Source organism: Gopherus evgoodei, chromosome 14 (genome assembly GCF_007399415.2).
Source record: "Gopherus evgoodei ecotype Sinaloan lineage chromosome 14, rGopEvg1_v1.p, whole genome shotgun sequence".
Lineage (NCBI taxonomy): Eukaryota > Metazoa > Chordata > Testudines > Testudinidae > Gopherus > Gopherus evgoodei.
Window position 1 is genome coordinate 31,106,715 of NC_044335.1, and position 12,177 is coordinate 31,118,891.

A 12,177-nucleotide genomic window follows, 5' to 3' on the forward strand; every position below is an offset into this window, starting at 1 on the left:
CGCCAGTAATACATTTTAATGTTTTTAGAAGGTCTCTTTCTATAAGTCTGTAATACATAACTAAATTATTGTTGTATGTAAAATAAATAAGGTTTTTAAAATGTTTAAGAAGCTTCATTTAAAATTAAAGTGAAGTGCAGAGCCCCTCAGAGTGATGGCCAGGACCCAGGCAGTATGAGTGCCACTGAAAACCAGCTCGCGTGCCACCTTTGGCACATGTGCTATAGGTTGCCTACCTCTGCCTTACAGTGACAGACTCAAAGAGCTCAATCTCTTTAGATGATCAAAGAGAAGATCTGATGTGACCTGAACACTATATATGAAGTACCTACATGGGGAACAGAAATTTCATAATAGAAGGCTCTTCTTTCTAGCAGACAAAGGTATAACAAGATCCAATGGCTGCAAATGGAAGCTATTCAAACACAAAATAAGGGGCAGATCTTGAAACAATTTACAAGGGTTGTGGTGGATTCTCCATCACTGGAAATTTTTAAGTCAAGAACGGATGTTTTTCCTGAAGTATATGCCCTAGTCAAACAGGAATTAACTCAGAGAAGTCCCATGGGCTGTGTTATAAAGGAGGTCAGACTAGATGATCATAATGGTCCCTTCTAACTTTATAATCCATGAATCTAGAAGTTCATTGGAGGAGCTGAATGCTGAAGACTAATGGCAGGCTCTAGGCTGCGTTCTACTCATTTTCATAACTTGCACTTAAAAGAAGACTAACTGCCTCTTTAGTCGGCAGACAGGACTGTCACACACTACTCTCTTCCTTGGCTGACTTCTATCAGACTAGGATTTAATTTGTCCAAATTTGCTTTTGTTAAGAAATGGATTTTTTTTCTGTCCAACTTGTTATACCAACAGTGACAATAAAAAACAGATGCAAAATTATGATTAGCTGACGAGTAAAAAAAATTTGGCCCTATTAATCTAACTGTAAGTAATGAGGATTTTTTTTTTTAAAGCCATACTTTTCCAGAAGCACACATTCATTAAGAAATAAAAGGTTTAGTTCCTCACAATAAGGCCTTTCAAATGGAAACACTAAGATGACAGGTCAGTCTTTTCCCCCAGCAACCCTCATAAAACCTTTTAGAGAGACTTCAGTATGGAGTAAAAATGTAGTAGCCTAACAAAACCAAGTCTGAAGAGAGGGGTCACCTTTTGTAATGAAAGTAGGGGTAAGTGACATGCTTACTCGAAGATAGCTATAAGCTGTTCACTTGGTGCATTTTTCAACCCAGCCACAATGCTCTGTAACCGGCTCACACTTTGTGTTGCTGAAGCAACAGGAGTGATTACTGCTTCCTTCTCTCTCAGGTATCTCCTTCCTGTCAGTGGTGTAGAAGGTGCAAATGATCTTTTCTGCCAGGTAAGAGAGAAAATAAGTTAAATCATCAAAAATTATGTTTCTACAGATGTTTTGAGACATGAACTGCAAAGTCATTCATAAAACTCACATGTACACCACAAGCCACAGGGAAAATGAGTATGCCACCACTACAGTCACTACAACAAAATAAGCTGAGATTTAAAGTAAAGTGTTTTTAAGGGTAAGTTCTATAACAAATTACAAACCTAATGAAATCCCCAACTAAAAGTCAGAAGTTTAAGCAAAGAGAAATCAATAAAATACAAAACTTAAATGTCTTAAAAACATAAAGAGGTTTAAGATCACTGAAACACTGACAAATGGTAAAGGCAAGACCACTCCAATACGCAGCCACAACTACCTCATGACACAGAACTACTGTATAATCAACCTCCCCTTTTAATCTAATATATTTATCATACATGCTGCAATTACAATTCAGTTCCAAAGCTCTTTTCTGCATGCACCACATTTGGATTTAAATTTTGCATATATTTTACAAAATTTACTAATATTTCAAGTGAAGCAATAACATTCAAAGAAAGCTGAAGCAGTATTTGTAAACACTGAAAGACTATCTATATAAACAACCAAACTTTTTTGTACTGCTCACTGAAAGCCACTTCCCCTATTCTATCCTTGCCTCATTCAATTATCTACAGACCCCAGCTCACTCCTTAGTACAAAAGTTTCCCATACAGAAGACTGAGCTTCCTTTAGAAGTGAATTAATGTAATTTTAAGAAACAAGCTATTTGATATTAGAAATATTTTGGGGCAAATTCCCAGCTGCAATCAAGGAACATTTGACACAGATAAGGGGGATTCCCCATCCACTTCCAAAGGTGCTCAATTCACTACCAGTCACAGGACTGCTCTGTGCAAGTCTCCCAGTCCAAGTTAAACCAGCCTGAAGGCTGCTCTAGCCTGCATCACATGCCTGCAACCTCATTATTGAATGAGCCCCACCTGTGCCATCTTCCCCACCAGCCACTGAAATGGCACTAAAGTTGCTATACCACCTGAGGATAGCAGCTTTAGTGGGAAGAGATCCTCTGGGGGATGGATCCATCTATTTGAAAGCTACCAATGGAGTGGTGCAAAGTGGCTGGAACACAGACCTGGATTTTATTGATTATATTTTCCATTTCCAAAATTCAAGATATTAATCACCTGGATCAATCGGTCTTCAGCTGTTGTTAAGACTGTGCCGATCACACACATCCGCCATTCTTCTTGCATTCTTGCCTATCTTCTCCATGTTCGTCCGAAACATTTAACAACGTCTTCTTCCCATCTTCTTGGAGGCTGACCAGGTGGTCTTTTCTGTTCTCGCGAGTACCACTCAGTAATGATTGCGGTCCCTCTATTGTCCGTGAACCGTGCTATGTGGCCCACCCATCGTATCTGCTTTCTATGCCAATATCTTTCACACCATTGCATTCTCTAATCATTTCATCTGGGATACGATCCAGAAGGGAAATTCCCAACATAGCTCGTTCCATTGCCCTTTCAGCTACTGACAGCCGCTGTTGTTCTCTCTTCGTCAGTGCCCAGGTTTCACTGACATACAGCATGGCCGGCAGCACAGCTGTATTGAAGATATTTGTACGTGTCGTCTTGTCAATTTTTCCTTTGAGGACATCCTTGATGGAATTAAACACACACCATCCTGCCCAATCTTTCATGAGAATTCTCCGTTCATGTCTTGGCACATATTAACTTCTTGGCCCAAATATACGTACTGTTCCACTTCTTCAATTTCTTCTCCTGTTATCGTTATTTGGGCTTTTCTTAAGACGTTTGATCGCATGTATTTAGTTTTGCAACAGTTCATTTTCAGACCGACCTGACTGCTTTTCCTGTCGAGTCTTCATAGCATGCTCTGCAGTTGGCTGGTGTTTTTGGCAATTAGTATGACGTCATCCATGAATCTGAGATGAGATAATCAGTCTCCATTTACATTAACACCACTCCTCCAATTGATCTTGTTCATAACCATTTCCAGGCAGGCAGTAAATAGTTTTGGTGAAATTCTATCTCCTTCCTTTACATCTTTCTTGACTGGGATGCGGACAGGAGTTTCAAGGAGAGTAATGTCTGATGTACATCCAGTATCTGCTTCCTTCAACAAACTGATGTACTGTGTATTAATACCCTGCTTTGTGAGCGCCTTTAATATTGCGTTGAACTCTACACTATCGAAGGCCTTTTCATATAGTCGACAAAAGCAATGCACAGTGGTAGTCTGTATTCGCTCGCTCTTTCTAGAAGCTGGCTAAGGGTAAACATATGGTCAATCGTGCTGAAGTTTCTTCAAAATCCTGCCTGCTCTCTTGGCTGTTGTTCATCCAGACTCTGTGAGAGTTGGTTTATCATCACCTTTGTAAAGCTTTTATAGATATGAGAAAGCAGGCATAAAGGGTGATAATTCTTAAGATTTTCTTGAGTCCCCTTCTTGTACAGCAAGGTGGTATTCAACTCCTTCCAGCTTGATAGCATTTTTTCTTCTTCGAGATATTGACTGAAACTTAAAATGAGGCCCTTCCAAAGTTTTTCGCCTCCAGAGGAAATCATTTCTGACATTATTCCATCTTTGCCTGGAGCTTTTCCCCGTCTTCATCGGGTGTAGTGCGCTTCGGACTTTGCTGACTATTATTGGGGGGACGCGTTCTTCTGACTCTTGGAGTGTTGGGAGAGACACATTGATTCTTGATTTGAACAGTTCTGTATAGAAGTCTTTGCAGACCTCCTCCATCCCTGCACTATCAATTACTGTCTCTCCATCCTTGTTCTTCAATGCTGTTATGCTCAATCTACACTGCACCAATTCCCATTTGCATGTCCTGAGGCACTTGTATGATTCAACTGTTTTAAAGGAGCTTCTCTTTCCAGAAGTTCTCAAAAAGTCATCCTTCAGTTTTTGCCATATAAGCTTGCACAGAATGGAGTACTCAAGGTTGTTAGCCGAGCTTCTTTTCATTTCTCCACTTCTCTAACAAGCTTTTAATTTATTAGAGATTCTTCCCTTTGCCCCCTTCATCTTTTCAATTTCAGCTGCTTTTATGCAACGGCTCAGCTTGTCAGCAAAGATATTATAGTCCTCATCACACTTTTCCATCTGGCTCCAGTCAAACCCAGAAATCACTTTCTTCATAGAATCATAGATTATTAGGGTTGGAAGAGATCTCGGGAGATCATTTAGTCCAACCCCCTGCTCAAAGCAGGACCAATCCCCAAATGGCCCCCTCAAAGACTGAACTCACAACCCTGGGTTTAGCAGGCCAATGCTCAAACCACTGAGCTATCCATCCCTCCCCCCATTTGCTTCATCAAATATCTTCGGGCGCTGTTTCCTGTTTGCCATCTGTAAAGTTCTCTTTTCCACTACTTGGTTGAAAATCAACTTTGCTCTAAGCAGGCAATGGTCACTGCTGGTGCTGAAGGGCTGCACCAAAGAGACATCTTGAAGCATGTGCCATTGACTAAAATATAGTCGATTTCATTCTTACTCTTCGCGTTTGGCATAATCCATGTCCATCTTTTTGTAATCTTCTTTTTGTATCAGGTGTTTGCCACATACAGTTCTTATTTCTGCCATCATTATTAGCCTCTCTCCTCTTTCATTTCTTTCACTGCAACCGTATCTCCCTATGAACTTTTTGCCAGCTTTCCCTAGCCCGATCTTAGCATTGAAATCTCCCCTCGTGACAGTGTAAGTGGACTTTTGTGCGAGGGCTCTTTCGAGCTCTTGGTAGAATTCTTCCACTTCTTCATTCTGACTTGCACTTTTGGGAGCGTAGGCCTGGATGACCTAGAGGATAGCTTTTGACTCCTTCTGAAGATGCAGCACACCAATATGTAACATTAGCTGGCATGATATGGCTTTCGAAATCCAATCCTTACTAACGATAAATCCAACTCCTCCAACATTTCTAGCGACATCTCCCTTTCCGAGCCTCACAGCGCTTCCACCCTTCCAGTTGACTTCCAACTCTCTCTTTTGTCAGGTTTCGCAGATACTGAGGATACAGTATCTTATCCGCTTCTTCTCCTCCATCAGATGGTTTGACACAGGGGTTGGCGACCTTTCCGAAGTGGTGTGCCGAGTCTTCATTTATTCACTCTAATTTAAGGTTTCGCTTGCCAGTAATACATTTTAATGTTTTTAGAAGGTCTCTTTCTATAAGTTTAAAATATATAACTAAACTAAACTATTGTTGTATGTAAAGTAAATAAGGTTTTTTAAAATGTTGAAGAAGCTTAATTTAAAATTAAATTAAAATGCAGAATCCCCCAGACTGGTGGCCAGGACCTGGGCAGCGTGAGTGCCACTGAAAATCAGCTCTTTGAAAACACGTGCCATAGGTTGCCTACCTCTGGTTTAACGTTTCCTCCCTTGCCAGCAACCTACAATTGTAAGTACACACAGCGAGGGTTGTCCTTTTCCATGCTGGCCTTAGCAATCTTTCGTCGCTCAATTTCCACTCCACGACTGAAGAATGGTTTGATGACACGCAGGGAACTAAGATCCATTTACTTGTGTTGTTTTAGCCGTTAACTTTAAGCCTTTCCATTGGCTAGGTGGACAGGCATATGTACCTCAAGCTTAGCTGGCCTCCAACCTCTAAGGAGAAGGAAAAACACTTTTTCCTCTGAGAGAGCGATCCTCCTCCTTGGATTGGATTGTCCGACACCTTTGTAGCATGGTTAGACCTACAGGGCATATGCCCCACTACCATAGTTGTCAGACAGCCAGGGTCACCGCTGCACCACGATGAGGCGCTGAGGTAGGATTTTGCAGCGGAGATATGAATAATGTAATAAAATATTACTTTTTGTAATATTAAGATGGCCACTTTTGAGAAAGGTTGGAAGGATCAAGGTTAGCCAGAGCTTTCAAAGTCACAATTTATAAGTATGCAGAAAGCATAAGAAAGGATCTGCTGTGCTATGAAAGTTTATAAGTTCAGAATGGGTAAAATGGAGTTGAAATCACTGCACACTCACTCACTGTCAAATATAAAGCCCAATATTTTCACACTGTATTGAAGAATGATTTTACAAAACTGATCTGTACCAGTGCTTGCTTCTATGAACAATTTTTTTCACCTATATCCAACTTATTTTTGAAACTGTCTAAGCAGCATGAAACTAGTAATACTTGTCAACTGTAATTGACACACCATCCTTCAGAGAGAGAAAATGGGTGAGGTAATATCTTTTATTCTACCAACTTCTGTCGGTGATAGAGAGCAGCTTTTGAACAATACACAGTTCCTCCTTCAGGTCTGAGCGTCACAGCTAAATACAAGGTGGAACAGATTTATCATAAGTAGTTAGCATATATTAAAGCAAAGGTTCTCAAACTGGTAGGTGTATCCTCCCCTGGGGGGTGCAGAATGTATTCTAGAGGGGGTGGGTGTGAGAAGCTTTAGCGGGAAAACACAAAAACAAAACAAACCTTACTGTACAAATTTTACCCACAGCAATGAATAACTAGCAAAGCTGATTCCTCCAGACATATCAAGTCCTCAGATTACGCTGTGCAGTTTGACGGATTTCCGTTAAGCTTGCATAGCATATATAAAAGACGTTGTCATCTGTACATTAATCCGTTTGCTACAACGTGGTAGGCTCATTTAATTGTAAGCATCATCCACAATTGCAGTTTTTCTTTTGCTATTACAATGGATCATTGGTTCATTTGTGCAACGGGGAAAAAAAACAAAACAAAACACCCCAACTCAAGTGAAAAACAAAGAGGCCAAATCTTTTCTGAACTACTTTACTGTACATTAAAAACTAACAATGATCTCATCTTTAGGCACAAGGAGATCTCCAGCTAGCTGTCTCAAGCATCCAACCCAACATGGAATTGTTCTTCTCCAAAAAACAGGCGCACTCATCACACAAGTAAGAGCATGATGCCAGTAAGCAATATTTCACTAAAAATTTACATTATTATATACTTAAATGACTATTTGAATAAATGCCTGTTTCTAATATTTAGTAAGAGTTGCATGTTGATTTTTTTTTTTAAATCAGTATATGTACTGTGTGGCAAAGGGGAGGAGGAACAAACTACTACAGAGACAAAGAAGGGGAGAGTGGTCACATAAGTTTGAGAACCACTGTATTAAGAGACCATTCAAAGCACAGTGACCCCTCTGCAGTCACAGGACAAAAAGAGGCGGTCACTGGTTAGATTGTTGTAATAAGTAGGGTCCTACCAAATTCACAGTCCATTTTCCTCAAATTTCTCAATCTTTAAATGTTATCAATTTTATTTTTTCAGCTATTTAAATCTGAAATTTCACAGTGCTGTAATTGTAGGGATCCTAACCCAGAAAGGAATTTGAGGAAGAGGGGGTGTCGCAAGGTGGTGGCACTATTTCTGCTTCTCTTCTGCGCAACTGCCGGTGGCAGCACTGCCTGAGAGCTTGGCAGATGGAGAGCAGTGGCTGCTGGCTGGGAGCCCAGCTCTGAATGCAGAGCCACTGCCAGCATCAGTGCAGAAGTAAGGATGGCCTGGTATGGTGTTGCCACCCTTACTTCTGTCCTGCTGCCTGCAGAGCTGGGCCCTCAGTCAGCAGCTGCCACTCTCTGGCCGCCCAGCTCTAAAGGCAGCAGTGCAGAAGTAAGGGTGGCCTGATGTGGTATTGCCACCCTTACTTCTGTGCTGCTGCTGGTGGGGCACCATCAGCAGAGCTGGGCACCCGGCCAACAGCCACTGCTCTGGCCACCCAGCTCTGAAGGCAGCGCAGAAGTAAGGGTGGCAATACCGCAACCCTCCTTGTAATTCCTTTTAGGGTCAGAGCCTCCAAATCTGAGAAATGCCTGTCTCCCCCCAAATGAAATCTGTATAGTGCAGAGTAAAAGAACACATAAGACCAGGTTTCACAGGGGGAGGTCAGATTTCATGGTCAATGATGTGTTTTTCATGGCTGTGAATTTGGTAGGGCCCTAGTAATAAGCCATAAATCCAAAGTCTCTGTTCAGTCCATGATTTTTCATGTCTAGCAGTTATGAATTTAAGATCCCAGGCTTGTCTTTTGAAAGTATCGTGCAGGTTTCTTTAAGGATGAGGACTGATAGGTCAGAATGATCGGTTTGGGAAAGCGTTCACCCACAGGAGATAGGAAAATGACAAAAGACAAAAACACCCTCTTTGAGATCATTTGAGAACATAGTGATGGTCTGGCTTCACCCACATAGCTGTTATTGGGGCATTTTGTGCACTAGATGAGCTATACCACATGTTGTGATAAGCACGTGTAAGATCCATGGATCTTGAAAGGTGTGCATGGGGTGTTGATCATTGTAGCAGTGGAGATGTGTCCACAGGTTATACATCTGTTGTTCTGTCAAGGTCTGGTGCCGCTTTGAGTTGGTGTGTGGCAAGCCTGCTTATGATGAGCTTAGCAAGGTTGGGGGTTGTTTGAATGCCAGAATTGGGGGTTCAGGAAAGATTTCTTTGCAGGATGGGGTCCCCTTCAAGTATGGGTTGTAACTGTTTGATGACACCCCATATAGGTTCCAGTGGGATGGTAGGCAACAACTAGGGGTGTGCAGTTGGGAGGGGTTTTTATTTCTGCATTGAAGCAGGTTCTCCGAGTATTTAGGTGGCCTGTTCCACGATGTGATCTATTTCTCTGGCGGAGTGTCCTTCTTTGATGAAGACAGTTAAGTGCGTTTAGGTGTATACCCCCGACTTTCTCCTTGGAGCATATTCTTTGGCATCTGGCTGTAGATAACAGATTCTTTGATGCGTTCTGTGTAGTTACTAAATCTATAAAAGGTAGATGTGGTGGATTTCTTGTATATATGTTTCTCTATATAGTTTCACTGCTGAAGATGATTGTGGTTCCCAGGAAGTGGATGCTAATGTGGAAGTGTCCCAGAGAGAGTTTAATGGATGGCAGTGGTGGCTGAAGTTATGGAGAAAAAAAAAATCTATGGAAAAAGACAGCTTAAACTCCCTCAGAGGAGGGAAATATCATTGGTTTCATGGTGCATTTTTCCAGAAATAATTCTTCATGAAGAGGATGGCATATTGGGGAGCCATCCTAATACCCGTGGCTGCTCCTATGGTTTGGGCAAAATGTTTGTTGTTGAATGTAAATATTATGGGTATGGATGAAAAGGATGAGAGGGGTTGTCTATTGTCTTGTAAATATTTGAAGCAGGCAGCTATGCTGTCATTGTGATAAATGTATAGAGAAGTGACATCCATGGTGGCAAAAATGGTGTTCTGAGGGAGGCTGTTAATATTGCAGTGTTTGTGGAGTAAGTCATTGGTATCCTGAAGGAAGCTGGCTCTTTGTGTGGAGGTAGTTTGAGGATGATTCTGGAAAGTACCGATATTCCTTCAGTTAGAGTGCCTTGGCCAGATATGATGGGTCTGCCTGGGATCCCTTGTTTGTCTATCTTGGTAAGCATGTAGAAGGTCCCTGGGGTGGGTTCATGCAGATGAGTTTGTAGATTTTTCTCTTGAAGTTATTTTTTTTTGGTGGGGTGGGGGCGGAGGATTTTGATGATATCCTTAAGTTCCTGGATAAACTGTGGTGTGGTCATCTTTGAGTTTCTTATAGTAAGTGGTGTTGGAGAGTTGTTGGTCGGCCTTGTTAACGAAGTCATCATGTTTGAGGATTACAATGGCACCCTCTTGTCTGCTGGTCTGATCACTATCTTGTGGTTAGATTTCAGTGACTGTATGGCTGTTCTCTCAACAGTGGAGAGATTATGGTGGATATATTTGTTAAGGATTTCATAGTCAATTTTTTTCCTGAAGAAATCAATGTAATGATCAAGAGTGTGGGTTCATCTGATCTGTGATGTCTAGTCAGGGGATTTTTTTCTGATTATTGTCAGTGGGAATATGGTAACTGACTGTTCTCGTCACTGTTGTGGAAGAATTATTTTATGTAGAAATGGCGGAATAACTCTTCTCGTTCTCCATGTTAGGATGGTCTCGGGTACTGCGGTGCGGCAGAAGTTCAGTCCCTGAGAGAGTACAGATAATACAGCTCCAGTGAGGGGTAGTATTTACAAATTAATATGTTTGGGTGTCGCATGTGTGATGGGCACTGGTGCCACGGTTTCTCCCAGAGATGTTCTGTGGGTTGAATGGTCCCTTAGAATATGTACTTACTACTTATGCTAAACAAACAATCTGTTCCATCTTCCATTTAGCTGTAACTCTCAGAATACCTTTCCCAGATGTGAAGAAGAGCTCTGTGTGGCTTGAAAGCTTCTCTCTCTCTCTCTCTAACAGAAATTGGTCCAAAAAAAGATATTACCTCACCCACCTTGTCTAATATCCTGGATACAACTATCCATTATACCCCATCTTTCTGACATCTAATTCTTATTTTCCCCCTTACTTTTTCTTTTAAAGTGACCACTGAAAATATTTTTCCTACTCTCGTCTCAAACACCAGTTGAAGATAATGAGAAATAACTAGATTTATGCAGCTGGCTTAATTTTTGCAGTTCCTCTAGCACGGACAATGAAACTAGACAGATGACGGGCACTTTGTTTCTAGTGTGTTTTGATTTCTATTTTTCACAAAATAGTAAAATGTGTTGGGGTTAACTGCCTCGGAGAAGGATTAATAAATTATTATTATTTTTTTTTTAAATCAACACATTAAGATTTCTTAATACTCTTATTTGGTTATACAAACTAAAAAACCCAGTCACAAAGCCTATATTTTCAGACTCAACTCCTTAAATGTCAAAGTATATGATGTCACATGACAAAGCATCCTGTGAAGAGTGAGTTCCTAGTTCCAGATATTTGAAGTATTAGCTACTGAAGCACAGAGGAAGAGAGATACACCTCTACCCCGATATAATGCAACCTGATATAATGCGGGTTCACATACAAGGCACTAAAGCTCTGACATGCTGCCAGGCCAGGGCCGAGGGGTTCAATAAGGGGCAGGGGGTCTCAGGAGTGGTCAGGGGCTCCCCCTGAGGGTCTGGGGGGTAGAAGCTGTGGGAGGGCACTTTTGGGGGCCCCGCAGTCCCAGAGTGGCCCAGGGGATTAGCAGGGGACTGGGAGCAGCCTGTTCTGCTTCCCTCGTCCTGGCCCCAGCTGTGTCACTTGGGGGGAGGGGGCTTGGGGGGAGGGATCCCCCTGCACTCACCAGCAGCGGCAGAAGTGGAGCAGCCTGGCCCCAGCCTGCTCCATTCCACCAGCTCCACTTCCCACTGCAGATGAACATGGGGGGCATCCTTTCCCTGAGCTCCCTGCACCTCAGTTGCGGCGGGAAGCGGAGCGTCGCAGGGCCGCGTCGCTCTGCTTCCTGTCGCAGATGAGTGCAGAGGGCATCCTTTCCCCAACCTCCTTCCACTCATCAGAGGCAGGAAGCAGAGCAGACCAGCCCCACCCAGCTCCCAGCTGTGACGCTCTACTTCGCACCACAGGTGAGTGCAGGGCCTTTCCCCAGCTGCGCCCCAGCAACACAGCTGGGGCCAGGGCAAGGAAAGCAGAGCAGGCTGGGGCCGCGTCGCTCTACTACCTGCCGCAGGTGAGTGCGGGGTGGCATCCTTTCCCCAACCTCCCTGCACTCACCAGCAGCGGGAAGCAGAGTGCTGCGGCTGGGAGGTGGCAGAGAGGAGCAGGCTAGGGCTGGGCTACTCCGCTTCCCGCTGCTGCCGTTGACTCCTTGTCAGGGGGTGGGGTGGGGGGATGGACAGGGGTCAGAGCAGTTCGGGACGGGGGGGTTGGGTAGGGTCCTGGGAGTGATTAGGGACAGGGGTCTCTGGAGGGGGCAGTCAAGGAACGGG

At 43.0% G+C, this 12,177-nt stretch overlaps 1 protein-coding gene across 8 annotated transcripts in view; it reads right to left on the reverse strand.

Moving 5' to 3' along the window:
* Positions 1-12,177, reverse strand: part of RBL1 (RB transcriptional corepressor like 1) — a 97,868-nt gene that overhangs the window by 51,173 nt on the left and 34,518 nt on the right. For 7 of the 8 annotated variants that reach the window (XM_030533546.1, XM_030533545.1, XM_030533549.1 and 4 more), the window contains one exon: positions 1,208-1,374. In XM_030533546.1, coding sequence (XP_030389406.1) covers positions 1,208-1,374 — 167 coding nt within the window. Of the gene's footprint in view, positions 1-1,207; positions 1,375-2,553; positions 4,600-12,177 lie in introns of those variants that run through there. The other variant, XM_030533551.1, reaches the window with a different exon arrangement.